The 26,191-nt window shown below is 45.7% G+C and overlaps 1 protein-coding gene across 2 annotated transcripts in view; it reads left to right on the forward strand.

Annotated features, from left to right (window-relative positions):
- The window catches only part of LOC142309813 (putative ATP-dependent RNA helicase DDX60), a 420,704-nt gene that overhangs the window by 292,068 nt on the left and 102,445 nt on the right, over positions 1–26,191 (forward strand). For both annotated transcript variants that reach the window (XM_075347271.1, XM_075347272.1), the window contains one exon: positions 12,935–13,084. In XM_075347271.1, coding sequence (XP_075203386.1) covers positions 12,935–13,084 — 150 coding nt within the window. The remainder of the gene's footprint in view (positions 1–12,934; positions 13,085–26,191) is intronic.

Genomic DNA, 26,191 nt, shown 5'->3' on the forward strand with positions numbered 1-26,191 from the left:
TTCAAAATGGCCACCATGGTCATCACCCATAATACATATTACAATATATATATTGTAAAATACAGCAGTCAGAAGTGCCCAACCCACTTAAATTTGTTCATAATGCAGATATTGGACATACAAGAGATAGTGTTCTTTTACTTGTTCTTGCATTTCAGAGCATTGGTGTTTGCAGATTACTGACTCCAACGGTTGGCAACGCAGTGATTTAAAATAGAATACAAATCAACAGGAAAACAAGGAAAAGAGGAAAAGTCATCCATACTATTTACATGTTTGTCTTATCCTTTGTGCTCGGGAAGGTGCTAGTGATGGAGAAAAATCCCATTTTAAAGGGTTTTCCCATGAACAAGATCATTTTAAGCTTAATTTTAATCAATAGATCTTGGAATAATAATAATTTCAACAATTGGATGCGTTTAAAATAAATGTTTCGGTGCTGAGATAACCTTATATATGTGTCCCTGCTATGTGCTGTGTAATGGTTGTGTCTGACCTTACAGGGACTTGGTCTGATCACACCACAACTCCTGGGCTAGAGAGGATGCAAAAGAGTATAAAGACATTACAGCACAGAATCAAAGATGATTCTTTTATTGAGGTCAAACATTTCCCTCTCTGTTTTTAAAAAATATTTTGCCTCAAAAAATAATTACTTCTGATCCCATGTTGTAATGTCTGTATACTGTTATACTTCTGTGCTGCCCCCGTGCCAGCAGCCTGCCGCTGCTCGGGTCCGGACCTTCCGGTGGGTGGCTCGAGGGTCTCCGGACCCGGGGGATCCCGCGGACACTCCGAATGAAAAGGGGATGGGATGGTGGATGTAGGACGCATATGTACGGACTGAGCCGTACTAAGTTTGTGATGCCACCAACGGATTGTGGTGAGATTGGACACCACCGCTGCAGTTACGGGGCACCCGGGGGAGATGTTATGCAGCAAGATGTTAACCCCTCCGTGGGCAGGGATGGTGACCCCGGGACCCGTTGGGGGTTTGGTGCAGGGAGATGGGTCGCCGCTGGGTGCTGGTGTACTCAGTATTTAGAAAACACACGAGTCTCTGGTAAACCAAGGTGATGGTGGTCGGTGCCCGCAGCCGGCTGCGTTCTGGTTCCCCTGGTCCGTTTTGGGACAGGACCTATAATCCTGGCCTCAATTGGTTAATTAACCAGTTCCAGTAGGTTCTGGTTCCTGGCATCAGGGTCCGAGTACCCCCCATTGTGCACGGTTTCTGGTCGGGTCCCCAGTGTAGGTACCGGCGGGCTACAACCCTGTCCCAGTCCAACTCTGTTCTGCCGAGCCGTCTTCCCGTCTCCTGCAGACGGAGACCACCATCTGCCTCCTAGCCAGTGGCACCAGGGCTCCTACGCTGGCGCCGTTCAATTTGGGGGTATTTGCCTCTGCCTGAGCTCGGCACAGCTCCAGCCCACACTCCTCTCCAACTTGAACTCTAAACAGGACTGAACTTCGTTTTCCCGCCCCGGGCTGTCTAAACTCCTCGGTGGGCGTCTGTCTCCCAACCGCCTGGTTCCGCCCCCCGGTGTGTCTATCTAGCCCTGATGGGGGTGACTAGGGTTTTCTGGTCGGCTGCTGTTAACTGTGAGGGAAGTTGTTGTGCAGGGGCCTATTTGTGACTACCTGGCCTGGCCAGGGCATCACACTCCCCCTTGGTTAAACACAGACCGTTCGCGGGCTGTCTGACTATTATTTTGTTTTGAACTGGAAAAGATAAAAGATTTTGAAAAACATGTACAAGCATAATAACATATTTACATAGTACAAATATTTTTGTTTTCTTCCCTTACAGGAGGCGGGTTACTTAAACGTTGCATGTAAAACATTTTTATTAACCGGGACAGGATGGGACCGGGTTCTTTTCACCTTAGCCCACCCAAACAAACCTAGACCTGGTGCCACCACTAAGCACTGGTGCGCACCCCTTTTCCCAGTCCAGGAAACGGGTTCAGGTCCGGGTGTTGCCCACATGGGCCGGGTAATAAGTTCCTTACCCGGCAGTCTCTCTCAGAGGCCCCATGTCCAGGGGACCCCTGACCCGGAGGATAGTCACCGGTTTCCATGGTGATGGGACCTTGGCCTACACTGCCGCAGGCCCTTCCTCCAACTAGCCTCTCCGGAGACTGTGGCATGATGAAAAGGGTGGTCTGGGGATATTTACAAGACCTAATAGTTTATGGGTTGGCCTGCAAGTTCTCAGCTATGTCTTTATTTTTAACTTATAACGGGAACATTAAATGCACACTGTCCCAACGGGGAACTGAACTGATTGGTAGCCGGGAACCACTACCACTTTTATACTCTGAATCTTCGGCATATTCGGGACTGGAGGAAGGCGGAGAGGGGTGGCTACACTGTGGGGCACTTCGGGCTACCCTCCTCCGGATATCCAGGGCAAACCACCCCCTCTCTCCGCAGTGCCGGGTGTATGTTACAAGCTCTCTGGGCTCAAAGTCCAGGTCGGGATGGCCGATGGGAAGATGCGAGTACACGTCCCTCCAGGACACAAAGATTTTGGCCTCCATGCCTGGCTCAAAGATGAAACCCCATCCTCTTCGGGGGTCAAAGTGCCGGACCTGGCCTTCGTGTGTCAGGCCCCTCACCCGGCAGGTGGCATTCCTGAGATTGTCCTTCTCCTGGATGGTCCGGGATAGGACTTCCGCTTTTCTCTTCTCGCGGGCCGCAATTTCCCAGCCCAGCTGGCGCTGCTCCTGCGCCCACTATGGAACGTCCGCGACCTGCTCCAGACTGACCTGTGTGGGGGCCGAGCCCAGCCGGAGCACCTTCGTGCCGGCTACGACCGGCAACTTCGGCAGTGGTGGGCCCCGCTGTGACGTGGCTTGTACGGCTGCCCCGCAGGCACATTTCCGCTGCACCTCTGCCGAGGCCAGGAGTCTGTGAGCGGCCTCCTCCAGGATCAATGGCAGGTCCAGGGCAAGACGGGGCACCTTCCGGACGCTGGTGGTACGTGGAACCAGGGTCGGTGCCGGGGCGGTGACGGGCTGACTGCTGGCGGCTTCTTCGGGCTGGTCCTCGCGGGCCGGCAATACAGGCACTACTGCCGGTGTTGGTGGCAGCGGACCGAGCGGGGAGGCAGTCACGGGTGCGGGCGGCGAGGGAGGCAGCACGGCAAGCAGAGGCAGACCAGGCCCTTTAGCCTGAACGGCCGGTCCCTGAGGGACGCAAGGGCGTGGGTCGCTTACCCGCTCCTCCGACACGGTCTCCACTTCGCGAATCCTCACAGCCACGGCTATCCGCCATCTCGGCTGCTCACCACCTTAGCAGACAGGTTGCTTGAGCCTGGATGCGGCGACACATCTGCTCCGTCCGGGCTTCCACCCAGGCCGCTGTTCCGGGCACGGGCTCCTCCACCACGGGCTTGCCAGATGGTGCGGCCATACTGCTCGGCTGGTGTCCAGGAACGGGGAATGTGGCAGAGTCCTAGAGTCCCTGCCCTTTATCTGCTTGGTCACATCCTGCTGAATCTTCATCCACCCCCCCTTGGTCTTTTTCTGGCACTCCTCCTTTAGGCCGGTAAGTTTCATTTTGCGACTTCCGGCCTTGCTTTCCAGCCGTGTTCCCAGGGGGCGGGGCTTCGGCTTTAGCACCCTTTTCTCGGGGAAGGAGACCCTGGGCGGGAATTTTCGCGCCAACAAAATGGCGGCAAGATGGCGGCTTCTGAAAATTTTGCAACGGATCACCGCTGACTTCAACACAAGGCGCACTTCCACAAGGTAAGTGGACGGGTATCTATCCTGTTCGTGACGCCAAGTTTCGGGGCGTGCCGCCCCCGTGCCAGCAGCCTGCCGCTGCTCGGGTCCGGACCTTCCGGTGGGTGGCTCGAGGGTCTCCGGACCCAGCGGATCCCGCGGACACTCCGAATGAAAAGGGGATGGGATGGTGGATGATGGACGTTTATGTACGGACTGAGCCGTACTAAGTTCGTGATGCCACCCACGGTGTGTGGTGAGATTGGACACCAGCGCTGAAGTTACGGGGCACCCGGGGGAGATGTTATGCAGCAAGTTGTTAAACCCTCCATGGGCAGGGATGGTGACCCCGGGACCCGTTGGGGGTTTGGTGCAGGGAGATGGGCGGCCGCTGGGTGCTGGTGTACTCACTATTTAGAATACACACGAGTCTCTGGTAAACCAAGGTGATGGTGGTCGGTGCCCACAGCCGGCTGCATTCTGGTTCCCCTCCCGGCTGGTGGTCTTTGTCTTTCTCCTGCACCTTTTTAGAACGGTGGACTGCCTGTGCTTGCAACTTCAGGAGTCTGCTCCCGGCTGGTTGTGGCCTAAGGAGCCCTTGCCCGCAGACGCTGGCCCGTGGGATCTCTGGGCTCTTGCCTTATATTAGGGACTTTAGGTGGAACAGGACCTATAATCCTGGCCTCAATCGGTTAATTAACCAGTTCCAGTAGGTTCTGGTTGCTGGCTTCAGGGTCCAAGTACCCCCCTTTGTGCACAGTTTCCCGTCGGGTTCCCGGTGTAGGTACAGTCAGGCTACAACCCTTTCTCAGTCCAACTCGGTTCTGCCGAGCAGTCTTCGTGTCTCCTGCGGTCAGAGACCACCGTCTGCCTCCTAGCCAGTGGCACCAGGGCTCCTACCCTGGCGCTGTTCAATTTGGGGGTATTCGCCTCTGCTGGAGCTGGTCACAGCCCCAGCCCACACTCCTCTGCAACTTGAACTCTAAACAGGACTGAACTTCGTTTCCCCGCCCCGGGCTGTCTGGTGGGCATCTCCCAATCACCTGGTTCCGCCCCCTGGTGTGTCTATCTAGCCCTGAGGGGGTTGACTAGGGTTTTCTTGTCGGCTGCTGTTACCTGTGAGGGAAGGTGTTGTGCAGGGGCCTATTTTTGACTACCTGGCCTGGCCAGGGTGTCACACTTCATCCCTGGCCCAAGAGCTGGGGTATGATCAGACAATATCCCTGTACGCAGTGGTGGGATTCAAATTTTTAACAGGTTCTCTGTAAACCCCGCCCATTTGAAAATCCACACCCATTCTGTAACTACACCCATTTTGTTAGCCACACCCATTTTCACGCACGTTCCTCAACCAAAAAATACAAGTAATTTAAAGTAAAGTCTCTTTCCCCTTCTTACACTCTTATACCTTCACTCTCCTGTCCAGTACCAGTTTTTCCAGTCACTGTCAGTCATACTTTATTAAACGGGTTTTTTTTTTTTAATTTTTAAAAATTATTACTAAAGGAGTCCTGCTAAAATTGGAAAGGACAACCTTCCCCATACAGATCTTATCCCATGTGGCTGCTTTTCAAGTGCAGATCCCATCCCATGTGGCTCCTTTCCACCTACAGATCACATCCCATGTAGTCTCTTTCCCCTGCAGATCCCATCCCATGTGGCTCCTTTCCCCCTATAAATCCCATCCCATGTGGTCTCTTTCCCCTGCAGATCCCATCCCATTATGGCCTCTTTCCCCTGCAGATCCCATCCCATTATGGCCTCTTTCCCCTGCAGATCCCATCCCATTATGGCCTCTTTCCCCTGCAGATCCCATCCCATTATGGCCTCTTTCCCTTGCAGATCCCATCCCATTATGGCCTCTTTCCCTTGCAGATCCCATCCCATTATGGCCTCATTCCCCTGCAATCCCATCCCATTATGGCCTCTTTCCCCTGCAGATCTTATTCCATTATGGCCTCTTTCCTCTGTAGATCCCATCCCATTATGGCATCCTTCCCCTGTAGATCCCATCCCATTATGGCCTCTTTCCCCTGCAGATGCCATCATGGCCTCTTTCTCCAGCAGATCTCATCCCATGAGCTCATTTTCCCCTGCAGATCCTGTCCCATGTGGCACCTTTTCCCATATAGTTCCCAACCTTTGCAGCTCCTCTCCCCTTCATATTCTTGTCTCCCTGCATCTTCAGCTCACTGAGCGCTTAACTGCTCCAAACATCGGCAGCCTCTCCTCTGTCTTCCTCCGCGGCACTCTGCAGGCACACTGATGCTGGCGCCTGGCAGGCGGCAGCAGGTTGAGCAACCTCCCCACGCTGCAGTGATCTCTGCAGGTCTGCACGTCACTGCACGCCAGGTCAGGAAGCAGACAGGCTACACTGAACCCAGAAGTGCGGCACGTACGGGGGTACGGACGTTCATTTGTGTTAGTGTCTTAAAGACACTAACACAAGGGAATACAGAGAACCGGATGACCGGAGCCGTTTCTTGCTGGTTTGGGGAACCAGCTGCTATTTTAACAATTGGTTCTCCAGAATCGGCTGAATCCCACTCCTGCCTGTATGGTCAGACACGGCCATTACACAGTACATAGCAGGGGCACATATATAAAATTATCTCAGCAAAGGAAAAAATGTAAACATACAATTGTAAAAATTATTATTATTCCAAGATATATTGATTAAAATTAACTTTGTTCGTAGAAAATCTTTTTAAGTTTTACTGTAGGGCAAACATGTTATGTCCCTGCTCTGTGTAATTTTTTGCAAGACTGCAGTACATCATCATTGTTCATTAGTTGACTACAGTCTGTAAATTGTTTTGTAACAGTTTTCGGGAGATCTATTTGTAGTGAAGGAATAGTATTATAGGCAGGGATCATCACATTTACTTCTTTACAGGAATACACAATATCAGTTCAAGAAAACAAGAACAGTTATTTCATCTTACCATATGTTTCTCATTCCTTGACATTTAAATTGCAGCAACGAGAATAGTTGTAGAATTATAGAAATCACATGATGGATAGATATGGTAATGATATGCAAAAAATAACAAACATTTTCAAAACATCTTAATTTATTCAGTATCATGTATAACGCTCAAATACACACACACCCCTTGTCATGCTATCAATTTAGTTATTAATGATTATCTCAGAAATGATCTGTCACGCTGAATGCACTTGGGCTTGCAAATAGAGATGAGTCAACCTCAGGCTCGAGGCTCAGGGTTCGGGCTCCAAAAATGTCTGGAAAATCCTCGTGGTGAGTCAAGCGCTGTGCTCATGTCTGAGTGTCTACCTGCCTTGTCCGCACTGCTGGAAGTGTTTTTTCCATTGCAAATAAGGCCTACATTCATACTTACATGGTTAGTGGAAAAGGGGGAAGAAGCAACCACACTCCACAGGTCCCTGTACAGAGTAAAAGAACCTTGCCACACAACTAAAAGACCACCTCAGACCAGGCTTTCGAAAAGGCTGTCTAAGGGTTTCTCAAGTCTCCAAAGAACCTTATGGGTGCCCATCACACACTGCCAATAAGAAGAAAGGAAGGTGTGCAGGAAAAAACACATACTCCAGAGTGAGATATACTGAAATAAGGTACAAGAAAGAGGAGCTGTGAAGAAAAACAATACCAACACACAGAAGGCACTCAACTGGTGTTTAAGGGCTGAAATTCTCAGAGATAAATTTACAGAAAGATATAGCCAACAAGGAATTGAGGAGAGATATTATGAAGGGAGCAAATACAATATATATAGAAAACATCAGCATTTGCACAGAGAAGAAAAGGCAATAGCCCAGCAGACAGAGGAGCCAATCATGAAACATCAGATCACTGAATCAAATCCTCGAACTGAGCCATGACAATATCCCCCTCTTTTATAAAGGGCCACAGGACAATCAGAAACCCTTAATATCTGATGTCACTGATAGAACTGTCTCATAAGGAGATCCGCATGAACATTAGCCAAATCAACCCAGAAGTTATCTTCAGGACCATAATTTTTCCATTTAACGAGATACTGTAAACTGCGCCTAACCCGCCTTTGATAAAGAACTTGCTCTACCTCATACTACTGATCCCTTTCCAAATCCACCTCAATTTTGTTTTAAGGACCTGGCGTACTCTCAAATTTTTTTAAAGGGAAGAGTGCAGAGAGCTATTGATTTTCTTATAAAAAAGGAAGTTGCAATTTAACCATCACAGGATCATGAATTTTAAGGACCTACAAATTTAGGTGCAAACTTCCTAGACGTGATCTTTAGGTGTGGATTCTTTGCGAACAACCACACAAAATCCCCTAACTTAAAGACAGGAAACTTTCTATGTATGAGGTTAGCACCTCATTTAGCCCATTCACTAGCTACCAAAAGACCCCTTCGACCTCCTTCCAGACCCTAATTAATTGGGAAGAAAATCTCTCTTCCTGTGGCATGGAAGACTGTAATCCTAAAAAGTTCCCAAAAACTGGATGAAAACTCCCACAGCAAGAAAAAGATGAGGTCCCAGTAGCTGTAGAAGTATGGTTATTTAAGGCAAATGTGAAAAAGATGTAGAAACTCCATCAAGTCTTCCTGATTAGAGTAAACAAAACATCTCAAAGAACTGCTTTACCTCTTGGTTCACCCCTTCTGTTTGCCCATTAGTCTTAGGATGATGACCTACGGAAAAAGACAGCTCGATACCCAATCTGGAACAGAAAGTATCCCAAAAGGTTGCCAGAAATTGAGCACACCATGTAATTTAACGATATAAGAAATAAACAAAGTTGCTAAGCTTTTAGCAGTTGAAAACTTTTGAAGTGAGACCAAGTGAAAGAGGTTGTCTACCGCTTTAACACTTTAACAATGATGGCCTATCCAATTGATTTGAATAGGAGGCGGATGTGCAGTACAAGGCAGCGACCCCTAACAGAAGACAGGGCAACTCGGCAACTGAGCATTTCCGGCCGCCTGCTGCTGCTGTCTGAGAACAGTTGATCAGTGGGGATACCGGGTGTCGGAACCCGGACAATCAGACATTGATGACAAATTATAAGGATAAGTCATCAATGTTTAAGTAGTGGACAGCCTCTTGAACCATTTTGTTAAAACAGTCCACTATTACCCACACGACTGTATTACCATCAGAGCTAAGCAGGTCCATGACAAAGTCCATGGACAAATAGGTCCAGGGTTGCGTTGGAACATCTTTAGCAAGAGGTAACCTGCTAGAACTTGACCAGAGGCTTCAGCCCTGGCACAAACTCTGCATCTACGGACATACTCCTCAATGTCCCTATGAGTATTCTGCCACCAAAATGATCTAGGAAGAGATCTCCAAGTGGCCGGATGTCCAGAAAAAATGAAATAATGCACGTCATTAACCAGATCTATGCGTAAAGAGGATGGAACATAAAGTTGGTTTATAGGTAAACCTTTCAGCGCCTTGTCTTGAGCATCTTGAATGTCCTGCCTAAGATCTTTAGAGTGGCACAGGCAGTAGTCATGGACAAGGGATTGACTCCAGAAACCCCGGCACGCTGCACGAAAATTATGGTCCTGGCTGGATGTGTGGACTTCTGTTGTGTGGGCTGTACGTCCATGTAGGCCACATGTTTGCGTTGGCTTCAGCTGACCAGAACCAGATGATGACTCACTTCTGCAAGGAGACCTCCAGTTCAGTTTCAACAACATCTCTTTACTTAACAGTTCCTTCATAACAACCTTACACAAGAGAAAGCAGGCACATAGCTTCCAGCACGTTACAGTTGTACAGAGCAGTTTAAAACACATTCTCAGATACCTCTACGTTGTTTTCGATCTTACTGGTCCTGTGAGTCCCAGCACAACCTAACCCAGCACAACAGTCCAATCCGTGATAGTCACTTTTACTCTTCGAAGTTGCACATCTATTATCCTTGAAGTGTAATTGGTACTGGGGTTCTGTTTACTATGACTAGAGTAGAGCCTTAAGCTTCCAGATGCCTCTGTATCATCTCTGTCTACTTATACTACTACTGTTTCTTACCCTCATAGAGGAGTGGATAGGGGAATTTGTCAGTAGTGTCAGAGAAGAGCCTTGTGCTCCCAGATGCTTGGGGAGAGTCCGCACAAGAAAATCGACTATGTTCATGTATCCATCCTGGCCTGCTACCCTTTAGGTTTGGGGCCTTGATGCTAAAATTCCATCCTTTGGTTCCTCCTGACCTGGGGTCCACTCTATTGATTGGTCAGTCTCTAAAGTTAACGTTGTCTTGCGTTCTGTGTCTCAATCAATACTTCAGGATGATACTATCTCAATTCTTTCTTATTCTGCTGCCACTGGTCACCCACTGCATGTGGTCCTAACGACCAACAGACTCTACTTCCATTGCTGTCACAAGTGGGGACCTATGTGAAGATAATAGGAACCGTCACATTCCCTAGATGCTAACTCCTCCCATTTGGGGCTAGTCTTAACATTTAACTTTCTCTTACCCTATAGTCTGGCAAACCACACAACAACATTGCCACCAATTACACATTACATCACATTTCATTTTATACATTATTCACTAAGGGATACTTTGCACACTACGACGCAGGTGCGATGTCGGTGGGGTCAAATCGAAAGTGACGCACATCCAGCGTTGCTGTCGACATCGGAGTGTGTAAATCGTTTTTACTACGATTAATGAGCGCAAAAGCATCGAAATCGTATGATCGGTGTAGCGTCTGTCATTTCCATAATTTCGGAAGGACCGATGTTACGATGTTGTTCCTCTTTCCTGCGGCAGCACACATCGCTGTGTGTGAAGCCGCAGGAGTGAGGAACATCGCCTTACCAGCGTCCCGGCTGCAATGAGGAAAGAAGGAGGTGGGCGGGATGTTTACGTCCCGCTCATCTCCGCCCCCCTGCTTCTATTGGCCCCCTGCCGTGTGCTGTGATGCCGCACGACCCGCCCCCTTAGGAAGGAGGCGGGTCGCCAGCCAGAGCGACGTCGCAGGGCAGATAAGTGCATGTGAACCTGCCATAGCGATAATGTTCGCTACGGCAGCTATCACAAGATATCGCAGCTGCGATGGGGGCGGGGACTGTCGCGCTCGGCATCGCTACCATCGGCTTGCGATGTCGTAGTGTGCAAAGTACCCCTAAGATACATGACACAATTCACATTACATGATAACAATGTGATTGGTGTCTTCAGGTAGAAATGTAACTGCAAGTCCACCTCCTTACAGATATACCCCCAAAGCACTAACCACTCCTTCACTAAGAAACCTGACTGCATTTTTGTCCTCCAACAAAGGAATAAAGCTGAGTGACAGCCTTGACATTTTTAGATCCTGGAAGATAAGTAAAGACAAAGTCAAACTAAGCTTGTCTGTTTTTATGCACTTAGTGGCATCAAATATGGATTCTTGATTGAACTTTTGGGAGTAAAAAGCATAAGGATGTAGATTCCCATTTTTAACATGACATTGCCAGCCCACATGCTGCTCATGCTACTCTGAGCATCTCCATACTTGTATCCCATCAAGCACACACTTCTGTGTGTAGCATTCATACTCGATCCTGAATAAGTCAAGATACAGTATTTGGAATACTTTGCCTCAATTTTTTCATCATTTTCATAATATTATTAACTTGTGTTTCAATCCTATGATTTGCATAATTCTACCTTTACATAATTGGTAAACTGGACCTACAAAAATTCTGAAGTAGTAACACGGGGGAACACTATTTTCCTTAAGGAGAGTTTGCAAGCCAGTCTGGCTGCCAGTAAGGGGACGTATAGCTGCAATGCTCCTCTGTGAAATATTCAAATTGTCTCTCCAGGAAAGGAGACAAACTCTAGCACAGCGCCACCTGTTGGAAGTAGCGATCCTAAAAGTCAAAAGTGGATTTTTAACAATCCTTTGCATATGACTTGGGATTTATGCCAGATCAGAATCCCAATTTGCAGACACGGTGTTTCAGGGTGCTTTCCCCTCGTCAGTGCAAAAGTATGGGGTGTCTGATCCGGCTCAGGAGACTTTGTAAGCCAGTCTGGCTGCCAGTGAGGGGACTTATAGCTACATTGCCCCTCTAGGAAATATTCAAATTGGCTTGCAAAGTCTCCTTAAGGAGAATAGTATTCCCCCGTGGTCCCCACATAGCTTCTCATGAGGCGGATCAGACACCGCATACTTTGCACTGACGAGGGGCAAGCACCCCGAAACACTGTGTCTGCAAATTGGGATTCTGATCTGGCATATATCCTGAGTTATATTGCAAAGGATTGTTAAAAATCCACTTTTGACTTTTAGGATCGCTACTTCCAATAGGTGGCGCCGCGCTAGAGTTTGTCTCCTTTCCTGGAGAGACAATTTGAAGTAGTAACAGTAATTCAGTGAAGCAGGAGAGATTGTAATGCCGCGTTGTGATAGACTCAGAGGAATTTTTGTTAAAATTGGTAGGTTTTATTGTTCATAGTTCTACGCATTTCAGAGCTTGCACACTCCTTTTTTGCGAACCAACAATAGCAATGTACCTTGGTATTTGGTACATTGCTATTGTTGGCTCCTGAAGAAAGTGAATGCTAGCTCTGAAACGCATCGAACTATGAACAATAAAACCTACTGATTTCAATGAAAATTCCTCTGAGCCTATCCAGCAGCGTGGCATTGCAACCCCTCTCTCCTGCTTCACTGAATTACTTTTCCCTGTGGGGTAGTAGGAGCCAGTTATTTACACTAACAAGAGGTCTACAGTAATTCTGACTTGTTCATCTTACCCAGGTGAGCGATGCCCTGCACCCTCTTAAGGGTACTTTACACACTGCGACTTCGCTAGCGATTTCGTTAGCGATGTGAAATTCTAGATCGCAAGTGCGATCTTTCGAGATCGCACATAGGTCATTTTACGCATGTGCGATCTCGAAAGATCGCGCTTGCGATCTAGAATTTCACATCGCTAACGAGATCGCTAGCGATGTCGTAGTGTGTAAAGTACCCTTTACACTGGTTTCACCAGGATAAGACATCAGGTATGCACCTTTTGTCTTTTCAGTTGCTTTGTAGTAGTAACAGTGGGATTTTTAATTTTTGATTTGCTACCAGTATTCCGTAAGTTAACATATCATGCAATGCCAACTTGTGCCATCAACTTCACCAACCAGGTAATTTCTCCAACAATAATAAACAATAATTCTGTACAATTTTTTTTATCTGGGTTTTATTTATATAAATTTTGTTATCTCTTATAGACTTTATTGCAATTGTACTACAGATCAAAAAAATCAAGAAACAGTAATCTTAAAGAATTCACACAAAAAGGAATTGGTTACCACCATGGATCAGTGGATGCAAAAGGAAGGAGACTTGTTGAGATGTTGTTTAGGATGGGTTACGTAAGAGTAAGTATTTTTACAGCAACTATCAGCACTTACACAATATCCAAATTCTGATATTTGGAAAAGGATATTTTAAAAGACAGAAGAACATATGTTTTGTTTTATACATCTACATAGATATGCATAGCACATCAGGGTGAAAGCAGAGCAAGTTAAATGGTTTAGTTGTTGAACTATATATTAATATATGTGTGTCGCCCTGGGATAAGGGGTACTCAGATCCAGGCCACGGGGTCACTTCTGTGGGTATCACGGTGGCGTGACCCAGTCTGTGATCCCAGGCTCCACAGTAAGAAGGGGATTAGGTAAGGGAGATTGTCCGTGATGCCACCCGTGGTGTGCGGTGAGATAACGGAGCACCGCCACTGCCGGTAAATGGATCCCGGGGATGGTGGTGGGCAGCAAGGTGGTGATTTTCCTCCACGGGTAGGGTGTTGGTGTCCCGGGACCCCGGTTGGGTGGTGCAGGGAGGAGATGGAGACCGTCTGAGAGCTGTGCGCCCGGTTGGACCGGGGGATGTTGTTACTCACAGTTCGCTTTTCAAGGAAATTCACAGAGTCAGGAATTAACCAGAAATTGCCGGTGTCTGCAGCTTTCGGTGCGGAGGGTGTTTGGGGTCCCACACACAGTACAGCAGGATCCTGGTCTTGTTTTGCAGCCAGACGCATCTTTCTCCTTCCTCAGTCGGGAACGGGGAGCCCACTCCCCCTGCAGTGATCCGGGTCACCCCTGGATGCCGGCGGGCCACTACCCTCCCGGCCACCTCGGGCCCCTTCCTCACACTTCCCTTCCTTACAGCAGCCAGGAGCTAGCTCTCCTGGTCTGCTCTCTTCACACTCCAAACTCACTCTGCTCCAGCCCCTCCCCTCCTGCTCTGCTTAGCTCTTACACTGGGGGGGTGGTGTCTGTCCTGCTGCACTGGTGTGGGATCAGGTTACCAAGGAGGAGGATGGCTTGCACTTTGCTGGATTTATGCAGGCTCTGTGACACCCTGGTTTTGCCAGGGCGTCACATATGCAGTTTAGCCTTTAAGGATTGGTATTAATTGCTTGGGGGAAAAAGGGCATTTAACTCACTGTTTGCTTTTATCCTCATTTATACATAATACATAATGTACATTGTTTAAAGAAAATAAAGGGTTCGATAAATTAAGACTGATCCTTGTTGGAATAAGATTTCTGGCATAGCGCACACCACCACCAGTCTTCATGCCCCCATCCCACCACAGCTCTGTCCACTTTGTGTCAGCTGGGCAAAAATAGCAACAGAACAACAAAAGTCGCATAATTTTTTTCATAGCCTCCAGTAATTCTGTGACTTTTCCAAATTTTTACATCAGAATACAGAATACTTTGATGAATCGGGCCCTAAGGCGAAACATGTAAGGCCAGTTTCACACATTCAAGAAACAGACTTTTCTCAACCTGAAATACCTGCTTCATGGGAATATATAATGGAGTTAAGCGGGCTTTACACGCTACGATATTGCTAGCAAGTGCTAGCGATATCGTACGCAAAAGCACCCGCCCCCGTCGTGTGTGCGATTTCGTGTGATCGCTGCCGCAGTGAACATTATTGCTACGGCAGCATCACACGCACTTACCTGGTCGGCGGCGGCGCTGTGACTGCCGAACAATCCCTCCCTCAAGGGGGAGGGACGTTCGGCATCACAGCGACGTCACTAAGCGGCCGGCCAATCAAAGCGGAGGGGTGGAGATGAGCGGAACGGAACGTAACATCCCGCCCACCTCCTTCCTTCCGCATTGCGGCCGGCGGCAAGTAAGGTGAGGTTCCTCGCTCCTGCGCTGTCACACATAGCGATGTGTGCTGCCGCAGGAGCGACGTACCACATCGATAATCAACCATTACCGATTTTTGGTTTTGGGACGACCTCTCCATGGTGAACGATTTTCACCATTTTTGAGGTCGCTTAAAGTCGCTGGTAAGTGTCACACGCTGCAATATCGTTAATGACACCGGATGTCCGTCACTAACAATGTGACCCCGACGATAAAACATTAACGATATCGTAGCGTGTAAAGCCCCCTTTAGTCTGGCGACCTGGTGGTGAGACCGGGTCTTTCAAAGCAAAAATTATCTATGTTTCACTGATATACAGATATATGAAACCAGCGTAACCCTTAAGGCCCCGTCACACTAAGCAACATCGCTAGCAACGTCGCTGCTAACGAACAACTTTTGTGACGTTGCTAGCGATGTTGCTGTGTGTGACATCCAGCAACAACCTGGCCCCTGCTGTGAGGTCGTTGGTTGTTGCTGAATGTCCTGGGCCATTATTTAGTTGTTGCTGTCCCGCTGTGAAGCACAGATCGCTGTGTGTGACAGCGAGACAGCAACAACTAATGTGCAGGCAGCAGGAGCCGGCTTCTGCGGAGGCTGGTAACCAATGTAAACATCGGGTAACCAAGAAGCCCTGTCCTTGGTTACCCGATATTTACCTTTGATACCAGCCTCCGCCGCTCTCACTGCCTGTGCTGCCGGCTCCTGCTCTGTGCACATGTAGCTGCAGCACACATCGGATTAATTAACCCGATGTGTGCTGTAACTAGGAGAGCAAGGAGCCAGCGCTAAGCATTGTGCGCTGCTCCCTGCTCTGTGCACATTTAGCTGCAGCACACATCGGGTTAATTAACCTGATGTGTGCTGTAACTAGGAGAGCAGGAAGCCAGCGCTCAGTGTGCGCTGCTCCCTGCTCTCTGCACTGTAGCTCCGTGCGGTGGGGGCTGGGACACTGGTTGCTGGTGAGCTCACCAGCAACTTGTGTAGCCACGCTCCAGCGATCCCTGCCAGGTCAGGTTGCTGGTGGGATCGCTGGAGCGTCGCAGTGTGACATCTCACCAGCAACCTCCTAGCAACTTACCAGCGATCCCTATCGTTGTTGGGATCGCTGGTAAGTTGCTTAGTGTGACTGGACCTTTAGTCAATTAAACTTCAGGCTTATTAATCTGGCTATTCAGGAAGCATAAGTGATTGTGAATCAATTTCAATTGGTTCGGCTAAAGAAAATAACAACAGATGCACTGGAAAAGCAATAGTATAACAAAAAGGGAAAGGTTTTGCCTGTTGTGGCCACAGACAATAACTCTCTTGTTATCCTTGTCCAGTTTTGCTAGTGTCCTTATCACTACTAGAAGAATAAGGCTATGTGCACACTTTGCGTCGAGGTAGTTGCAGTTCTAAACGTATCCTCTAGCAGAAATGTTTTTTGTCAAATTTGGTTTTGACCACAAAAACGCTATAAATACGTTTGCGTTTTTACCGCTTTTTTACCGCGTTTTACATGCTTTTTCACTGCTTAAAATCAGATGCGTTTTGACTACAAATACAATACTAAATAAAGTTTAAAGGGAACCTGTCACCTAGAATAAGCGTTCAGACGTATCAGCAGACGCATGTGTGCCCTAATTACACCTCCCTACCCATCCCTGTGCTGTAAAATTGTATAATATGAAAGTAATAAAAAACTTTTTTTTACCTTCATATTTCCTATGTAAATTAGAGAGCTTCTGGTCACAGGGGCGGCGCCTTGCCCTATGGACGTCTGCATACTTTCCGTGGTATCACGCCCCTGTGGGCGTGATATCATGGAGTCACATGAGCGACGTCACTGTCGCTCATTCTATCCTGCGCGCATTGTGGCAGGTTTCTTTTCCGAGTGTTCACGCTCCGGCTTCAGACGCGCACTGCGCGTGTACAGTGCGCGTCTGAAACTGACAAGGAGAACCCGGAAGAGAAGCCTGCCGCAATAGTAAGTGTAAACGTGCGCAGGATAGAATGAGCGACGGGAACGTCGCTCAAGTGACTCCATGGTATCACGCCCACAGGGGCGTAATACCACGGAAAGTATGCAGGGGCAAGGCGCCGTCCCTGTGACCAGAAGCTCTCTCATTTACATAGGAAATATGAAGGTAATAAAACGTTGTTTATTACTTTCATATTATACAATTTTATAACACAGGGATGGGTAGGGAGGTGTAATTAGGGCACACATGTGTCTGCTGATAGGTCAGAACGCATATTCTAGGTGACAGGTTCCCTTCAAACATACAAACACTATTAAAAAAAGGGAAAAAAATGATAACAAATATAAATATTAAAATCATACAAAAAATGGCTTATTTTATTAAAATGATAACTTTGTGCAAATATGTATGCATACAATTACATTTATTTAATTATTTTCATACATTTAATTGTCGGACTATGTGTGTGTGTAAAGGGTCATATCATGCCATTAATATTTTGTCAAAAACGCATGCATTTAATTGGTCCAAAAAAGCATGTTTTCTGCATCAAAAAAGCATGTAAAACGCTAGAATTTTGATGTAGAATGCGTTTTGCAACTTCTCATTGACTCCAATGTTAGCAAAATGCTGCCAAAATGGCAAAAACAATTGAGATGCTGCTTCTTTAAACGCTGAGTTTTTGCCGAAATTTCTGCAACTAAAAAGCTGCGTTTTGAACAGCATTGTGCGCACAAGAAATCCCTAATTCCCATAGACTTTGGTTGAAAATCAAAATGCATGCCTTTTGGCATTAAAACGCTGCAGTTCAAAATGCTGCAGAAACGCAGGTAAAAACGCAAAGTGCGCACAAGGCACTATCTACTGGCCATTCTAGTTCTAAAGGGAATCCAGTTCCTCCACAATGGTACAATAATGGGGTTGTCTGATCCTGTGATAAAAGTCTGCAATCACTCTACAGTATGTGCCTGCAGACTTTTGAATCCTTACGGCATGTGCACCTCTGTCAAGATTCTTCACTAATGCCTATGAGAGCGGGCCTCCCCGTATGCAATTTGAATAGCTTTAGCCACTTTCTGAGTAGGCACGATTGACTTTGGACAATTCACTTGTACTGAGCAAGGCCAAGCACGTTTAATTGGAATGTGGCCAGGAATATAGAAATCATATACATGTGATCACGTGACCAAGATCTCTTGCCGACAATAATGGTGAATCCTGATAGCAACTGGTGTGCACACTGCAATGATTCGGAAGTCTGCAGGCAGAGTAAGGGGTACTTTACATGCTGCGATATCACTAACGATTTATCGTCGGTGTTTGTGACGTACATCCGGCGTCGTTCACGACATCGCAGTGTGTGACACGTACGAGCGACCTTCAGCGATCGCAAAAGTGGTAAAAATCGTTGGTGTTGGAGAGGTCATCCAAACACCAAATATCGTTGTCTGGTGAGTAGCGATGTTGTTCGTCGTTCCTGCGGCATCACACATGGCTATGTGTGACACCGCAGGAGCGACGAACATCTCCTTACCTCCGTCTACCGGCAATGAGGAAGAATGGAGGTGGGCGGCAAGTTCCAGCCGCTCATCTCCGCCCCTCCTCTGCTATTGGACGGCTGGCGTTTGATGTCGCTGTAAAGCCGCACGAACCGCCCCCTTAGAAAGGAGGCGGTTCACAGGCAACAGCGACGTCGTTAGGCAGGTAAGTACGTGTGACGGGTGTTAGCGCTGTTGTTCGCCACGGGCTGCGATTTGCCCGCGATGCACAACCGACGGGGGTGGGTACGCTCTCTAGCGATATCGGTCCCGATATCGCAGCGTGTAAAGTACCCCTTACTGCAGACATATGGACAATCCCTTTAATACATGCCATCTTCCCGCATCGTCTCAAGTACATGGAGAATAGTCCAGAATTTGGTCCTTTACACGAGGAGAGCCAGACATGGCAATACAAGGGTATTAACCCAGCAGCAAGACTGAAATCTGCTCCTTTGTGTGAAGAAGAAACAAGAGGAGCATTGTAAAGCCCTTATTAGATGAAGTAAAAATAGCATGTAAAATCACATTATCGTTGTAAAGACAGCGATATTGGCAATGTGTAATCTCTGTTAGTGATCGTAATATCATTATTGTGGCGAAACCAGATCTTTCAACTTTGAAATCCAGCAGTTAGTTGAATGTTGATACACTATATAAACAAAAGCATTGGGGAATACCTACACATTAAATCTACAGGAGCTTTAAAGGGGTACTCCGAGGAGATAAAAAAATTCTGCTACTGTCACTGGCCACATAAACGATAAAGATGAGATGCCCAATGCTATTTCTGTACTTGTAATTCAGTGAAAGTGTGAAGCTGCTCCTTAGTGCTCCCCCTCCATTCTGAGATGATACATCACACATCTGAAGGCATGGCCTGCTCCAGGCTGTTCCTAGTAGTGATGTGTCGGTCGTGAACGATCCGACACAAAGATCAGGCTCACTGCTGTGAACGACAGGAGCCGGATCACCAGTGTGAGCCACTAAAATATCTAAACGGCTCTTTTCGCCATCAAAACCCCACCAACCCGCGGCTAAACTCTGCCTACTCAGCAATCTAATCGGCCCCTTGTAAGTGGGCGTGATTTAGCCGTGGGTGGGCGGGGCTTTGGCGGTGTTACTATAATCTTAAATATGTGTTCACCTGGGGTGAACACATATTTAATAAGAAGCCGAGAACGATCTGAAAGAGCTGGCTCTTTTTGGTGATCGGAGCCATGGGAACCGAATCACCAAAAGAGCCGGACTGCCCATCACTAGTTCCTAGCTGCTAGTCCCCAGATATCTTCCTCTATGCAGTCTGAGAATAGGGGGTGTGATGGAGGCGTTGCCTGCTCCCTTCTAGTAGCAGTATCAGTGGCAGTCTATATATACTCTGCTTGCCCTCACCCTCCCGTCTGCAATCTAAATCTATGTCTGTACACCTTCTTCATGACTGTCCACATTTCTGGACATGTCTACAAGAAGATGCAAACACATGCTGGGATCCTCTGCTGTACAACCCATGGCAGTGAACAATGTAATGTGCCATGTGTTAGGCTGGGAGCAGGTAAGATAATCCACTTCCATAAACACAGCATAAACACTGAGAAAAATGCCAGAATACATGCGTTTTGAAAGTAGCGTTTTTACTGCCAATACAAAATGATTTGTCAGGAGAAAAAGCTAAAAAAAAATGCTGCATGTAGACATAGCTTCTAGATTAGGGATGAGTGAACGCGTGGATATTCGGGTTCACCAAACTTGCATGGACTGAAAAAAATTTGGTTTGTGAACCGAGCTTGGCCTGAATGATGTGATGTAACATTCAAAAAGGGAGGGGGAGCACTAAGGAGCAGCTTCACAGTTAGGCGGGCTTTGCACATTATGACATTGCAAGCCGATGCTGCGACGTCGAGTGCGATAGTCCCCGCCCCCGTCGCAGGTACGATACCTTGTGATAGCTGGCGTAGCGAAAATTATCGCTATGCCAGCTTCACACACACTCACCTGCCCTGCGATCGTCGCTCTGGCCGGCGACCCAGCTCCTTCCTAAGGGGGCGGGTCGTGCGGCGTCATAGCGACGTCACACGGCAGGTGGCCAATAGCGGCGGAGGGGCGGAGATGAGCAGGATATAAACATCCCGCCCAACTCCTTCCTTCTCATTGCAGCCGGGAGGCAGGTAGGAGATGTTCCTCGCTCCTGCAGCTTTACACACAGCGATGTTTGCGGCAGCAGGAACGAGGAACAACATCGTACCTGTCGCTGCACCGGCATTATGGAAATGTCGGAGAATACACCGATGATACGATAACGACGCTTTTGCGCTCGGTCATCGTATCAAAAAGGTTTAACACACTACGACATCGCAAGTGATGCCGGATGTGCGTCACTTTCGATTTGACCCCACCGACATCGCACCTGCGATGTCGTAATGTGCAAAGCTGGCCTTAGGGCTCGGTTCCACTTGCGATTTTCATGGACGAGTGCAATCCGATAAAACGTCAGATTGCATTCGCATCAGTGTTAATCAATCAGCCAGTGTCCATCTGCTATTTTTCCTCAGCTCTAATCGTGCTGTCAAGATGTGACAGCGCCATGTTAACTGCAATCGCGGTAGATCTGTACTCACAGGCTGATACCGGAAGTCACTTGATGTGATCACGTGGATCCGGTGGTTGTCATGGTAGCACAGGATCATGTGATGACTCCTGTAGCTCACATAAATCAGGTCCTGTAAGAAACAGCTGAGTACTTAATGTTTCAAGAGATTATCATTTCTTCCGATCTGAGTGATGCTGCTCTGATCGGGAGAAATGAATGAGTGATCAGACTGCCGATCCTTATAGCCCCCTAGGGGTACTAGTAAACTAAAAAAAAAGTTTAAAAAAAAGTTTTGAAAAATAAAAAAAAATAAAAAAAAAATATAAAATCACCCCCTTTCGCCCCATTGAAAATTAAAGGTTTAGAACAATACAAAAATATGCACACATCTTGTATTGTTGCGTTCAGGAATGCCCGATCTATCAAAATATCAAATCAATTAATCCGATTGGTAAATGGCGTAGCGGCAAAAAAATTCCAAATGCCAAAATTACGTTTTTTGGTCTCAACAAATTTTACGCAAAATGCAATAAGAGGCGATCAAAATGTAGCATCTGCACAAAAATGTTACCATTAAAAATGTCAGGTCGAGATGCAAAAAATAAGCCATAAATGAGCCATAGATCCCAAAAAATAAGAACGCTACAGACTGCTTGGCAAAGGAGCCTGATTCATCACTCCATAGAACACATTTCCACTGCTTCATAGATCAGTGGCTGTGGTTTTTGAGGCTTTAAAACAAATGATCACATCTCTGTTGACTATGTCAATTAGGCAGGGGCCACACAGGGGACTAATGCGATCCTCGCATGACACTCGGCTCATGGTGGCAGCACAGTGGGAGCCGAGTGTCATGCAGGTGTCACTGCGACTGAGGTCCAATCATGCGATCATTCCACAGCTGCGGGGGGAGGGCCGGCACTGAGGAGGGGTGGGCCAGCACTGTGGAGGGGAGGGAGGGATTTATCTCCCTCTCTCCTCCGTTGCCAACTATTGCCATTCTCATTCATTACACCGGTGTACTGCGAATACAGTGCGATTTTTTTCTCGCTCCATAGGCTTGAATGGGTGTGAGAGAAACAAGGATCGCATTGCACCTGCAGCATTCTGCGACTATTTTCTCGGTCCGATTAGGGCTGAGAAAATAATCGCTCATGGGTGCTGGCACATAGGTTAATATTGGTCAGAGTGGAATTGCTCCGATTTTCATGCCGTGTGTCTTAGGCCTAATAGTTTCATTTAGTTTTGTCCTCAGACATTTGGATGTTGGTTTGCTATTCTGCCTTTACTGGTGCTGTAAAACACAATTAGGGCTCATGTACTATATGTCCATATAGCTTCATACTCTGTATCGCTAGACTCTGTGTGGCACCATATGGTACCCCTTTGGCACCCATATTGTACCCAGAGATGCAAAATTAGACATACCGTAGGTCCATGATTGTCACTTAAAAGTGCACAGTCCACAGTAATATTAAAGTGGGCATTAATAAGTAATAATACTGTAGCTATTTATTGATAACTGCTGTACTAGTGCTGTGGATAGACATTTTTCACACAGGAATCACCTATACAGGAAGCTTGAAGCTGAATTTGACTTACGGTAGATTTAGAAAAATATTTTTAGGATGCTAAAGATTCCAACAATAAAACACTCACATTTATCAATGTATTTGTGCCTATTTTTGCCTAATTTAATGTCTAATCTACTGAATGACACATTTATTAACCATGTGGGCAAAAATAAGACCCATTACTCCATAAACACTAGTTTGTAAAACTGGAGTGAAAACATATTGTGATTTATTACTTGATTAGGGTTTTGACTTTAATTTTTTAAATGTCCTAAATTGAAAGAAGTAAAAATTGAGAAAAGGTCTTGAGACATCTCATTTAAAGATGCAACAAATGTATTCACCCTCGTGCAACATTTTGATAAATTTGTCAGAGAAAATGACAACATTGCCTCAAGCCAAACCAACTTAAAAAATACTGCACCTGATAAATACCCTCCATAGGTTGTTTCAGGGGATAGCTTCTCTTCAAAATGTAGATTACAGGGGGTGTGTGGCCTAACTGCCAGTCATGTAGGACGTGTTGTTTATCTGCTCCTGTCATATTTCTCTCAAAATCAACAAAATTCTGTAAAAAAACGCTACTTATTACACTGGAACAGCCGGATATCTTCTTCTGAAGTGGTATAGCAAAGGTTGTGGTACTTTTCATCCATTTTCTGCGATTTCTGAAAAGTGCCATTTTCTGTAGATCACTAGTGACACGTGTGTGAAAAAGATAAGTAAAAAAAGTGACTGTGGTTTCTCAAAAATTTATTTTTTCTATACAATTTCTATTTGTGAGGACAAATATTGGATTTTGGACTTCTAATTATTAACTGACTAATTATTTTCTGTGAGGGGTTGCTGTGCAACTGACACGGCGGCCATCTTGGATATTTGATGAACATATATGCTAATATCATAAGTCCTGCTTATAAATTTTAAATATCTTCCTCTCGTCTGGATATTAACTAAACAGTGAATATTTTATAGTTTGAGCTTAATTTCAGCGATTTCTTTTTTCCACTGAAGAATTTCTGACCCTCGGGCAGTATTCATCATACTGACAGGATAGTTACACCGGTTTTACTATTCCTCTTTTGTACTGAGGCGTGCCCTGTCAAAAAACTGTGTAGTTTATTTTTTGAGAAGTTTAATGCAGATCTTACTGCATTTTTGTCATCTTTATTTAAAAATATAAAACACATTTTTTTTTCCTCATATTTTGGGGGAGTCTTGTTTACTTTTTTTTTTTTATTACTGCATACAAGTGAATTGGCATATATTATTCTAACATGTCTAGACCAATGAAACCTCAAGACAATAAACCATTCATTTCATTACATGCTACTGGTGTTAAATCTAATATTCCTGTTAAGCAAAAGAGACCAGACAACAAAAAAGACAGAGACTTGGAATGGGATACGATTGCTCCGTCAGCAGGGCATGACTCCAGATCTGGGCTGTCTACTCCTACTAACAGCCCGGATAAAAGGCGGATGAAAATGGATGATAGTTTATCTTCTGAAGCTTGTATGTTGGATACTAACCTTTCACCAACTAATGTTACTCTCACGTTTGATATCAATTCTCTGCCGAAATTATTTGAAGACTCTTTTGCAGCATTTAGGAGCCAAATAAAATCGGATTTCCAGATGGAATTTGGGGAAATTAAGCAGTCCCTGGACTTTTGTGCTAAAAGGATTGACAAAAATGAATCCGAAATTGCCACTCTGAAAAAAAAACTATTACTGTAAAAAATGAACAATCTGACCAAAAGAAAGAAATCACTTTTCTGAAACTTAAATTGGCAGATTTGGAGGATCGCAATCGTCGTAATAACATTAAAATACGCGGGATCCCTGAAAATATAAAACAGAATGAATTGCTTTGTTATATTTCACGGATGATTAAAAAGATTTTGCCTCATGTGCCTGAGTCAGAAATCATCATAGACAGGGCTCATAGGCTGCCAAAACCTAGGCATATCTCATCAGAGCTTCCTAGAGATACTATCTTACGGATCCATTTCTTCCATGTTAAAGAAAAAAATCTTTAATTATTTGAGACTTCATAACATCTTGCCACCTCCATACGAGACACTAACATTTTTTGCAGACCTATCAAGAGAAACACTTCAACAGCGAAAGTCATATGCGAAAGTCACTAAACTCATGCGGCAACAGAAAATTCTATATAGGTGGGGATTCCCTACTAAGCTTCTTATACAACATAATGGCAAGACAATACCAATTACATCTTCAGAAGAGGGCATGAAGTTCTTAAAAGATTATCTTGGAGATTCTATCTGAATTTTTGCTGTGCCTGATACGGAATATCTTTTTTCTTACTAGTTTCCGGTTTATGCAGTTTCCTTACAGGATCTAGTTTTTTTGAGGGTTTTTTTTTCCCTTTCCCTCCTCCTTTAGGTACATGAAAACTATCTTAGGATGGAAGCATGAGAGGAGTGGAAGAAGAGAAGTTCCTTTAACCACAACCATCAACCATTACCAAGAGAGAGTATGGCAGGACTTTGGCTTATTGACTCTCTTCCCATAGGAGTTTTCCTTGACAGTCGAGGATTTGTAACTCCATCTGAATAAAAGAGGCTAAGAAGATGGTGATATTTACTGTTTCATTTATAGTGACTTTAATATTGTTTTTTTTGTGTGTGCTGTTAACATTTTATTTCCCTCCTTTGCAGGTTTTCTTTTTTCTCCAGGATGCTGATTGTTTCAGAGACTTTGCTATGTTTCATATGTTTGCATTCAGTAATTTTGTTAACCTGACTTATCCTTTTCGTTAATGACAATCAAAATTGGATCATATAATGTCAAGGGTTTGAATTCTCCTCAGCGCCGATTCATGCTTTGGAAGTATCTTACTGAAAGTAAATTGGACGTCATAGGTGTTCAGGAAACCAAATTTAAAAGAGATGCTATCCCTAGATTTGAGAATAAACATTTTTCCCATAAATTCTTGTCATGTGGCGAAAAGAAAAAGGCGGGAGTTATGATATTGATTAGAGACTCGGTGTCCTTTGAACTTATAGATAAGCATGAGGATGGTTCTGGTCGATATATTATTCTGGTATGTAAAATTAATAACGTTCTTTACACTCTTGTTACTCTTTATGCACCTAATACTGGCCAGATCCCTTTTCTAAACAGACTCATGCCAGTTGTAAAAGAAAAAACACAGGGTGTTTTAATTCTGTTCGGAGATCTTAATTTAATCCCAAATAAGTTAGTTGACTCCACTTCTACTACTAGACTTAGATTCCAGACTCTAGATTCTTGGCTGGCAAAGGAGGAGTTATTGGATGTTTTCCGCTGCCTGAATACAACATCTAGGGAGTACACATTTTATTCTCATTCACACCAATCTTTTTCCAGAATTGATTTAGTCCTTACTCCTATTGCCCATATTAATTTTTTTTTACATCCATGCAAATAGGCTTGAGAACCTGGTCGGATCATTCCCCAATAATTTTTGAAGTTAATGAAGTCTTCCCCAATAATTGTCCGAGAATTTGGAGATGTAACAGCTATCTATTACAAAATAAGAAATATAGGAAAGAAATCGAGACAGCTCTGTTGCAGTTCTTCAAAAATAATGACAAAGATAGTATCCAACCTCACCTGTTATGGAATGCGCATAAAGCA

Source organism: Anomaloglossus baeobatrachus, chromosome 1 (genome assembly GCF_048569485.1).
Source record: "Anomaloglossus baeobatrachus isolate aAnoBae1 chromosome 1, aAnoBae1.hap1, whole genome shotgun sequence".
NCBI lineage: Eukaryota > Metazoa > Chordata > Amphibia > Anura > Aromobatidae > Anomaloglossus > Anomaloglossus baeobatrachus.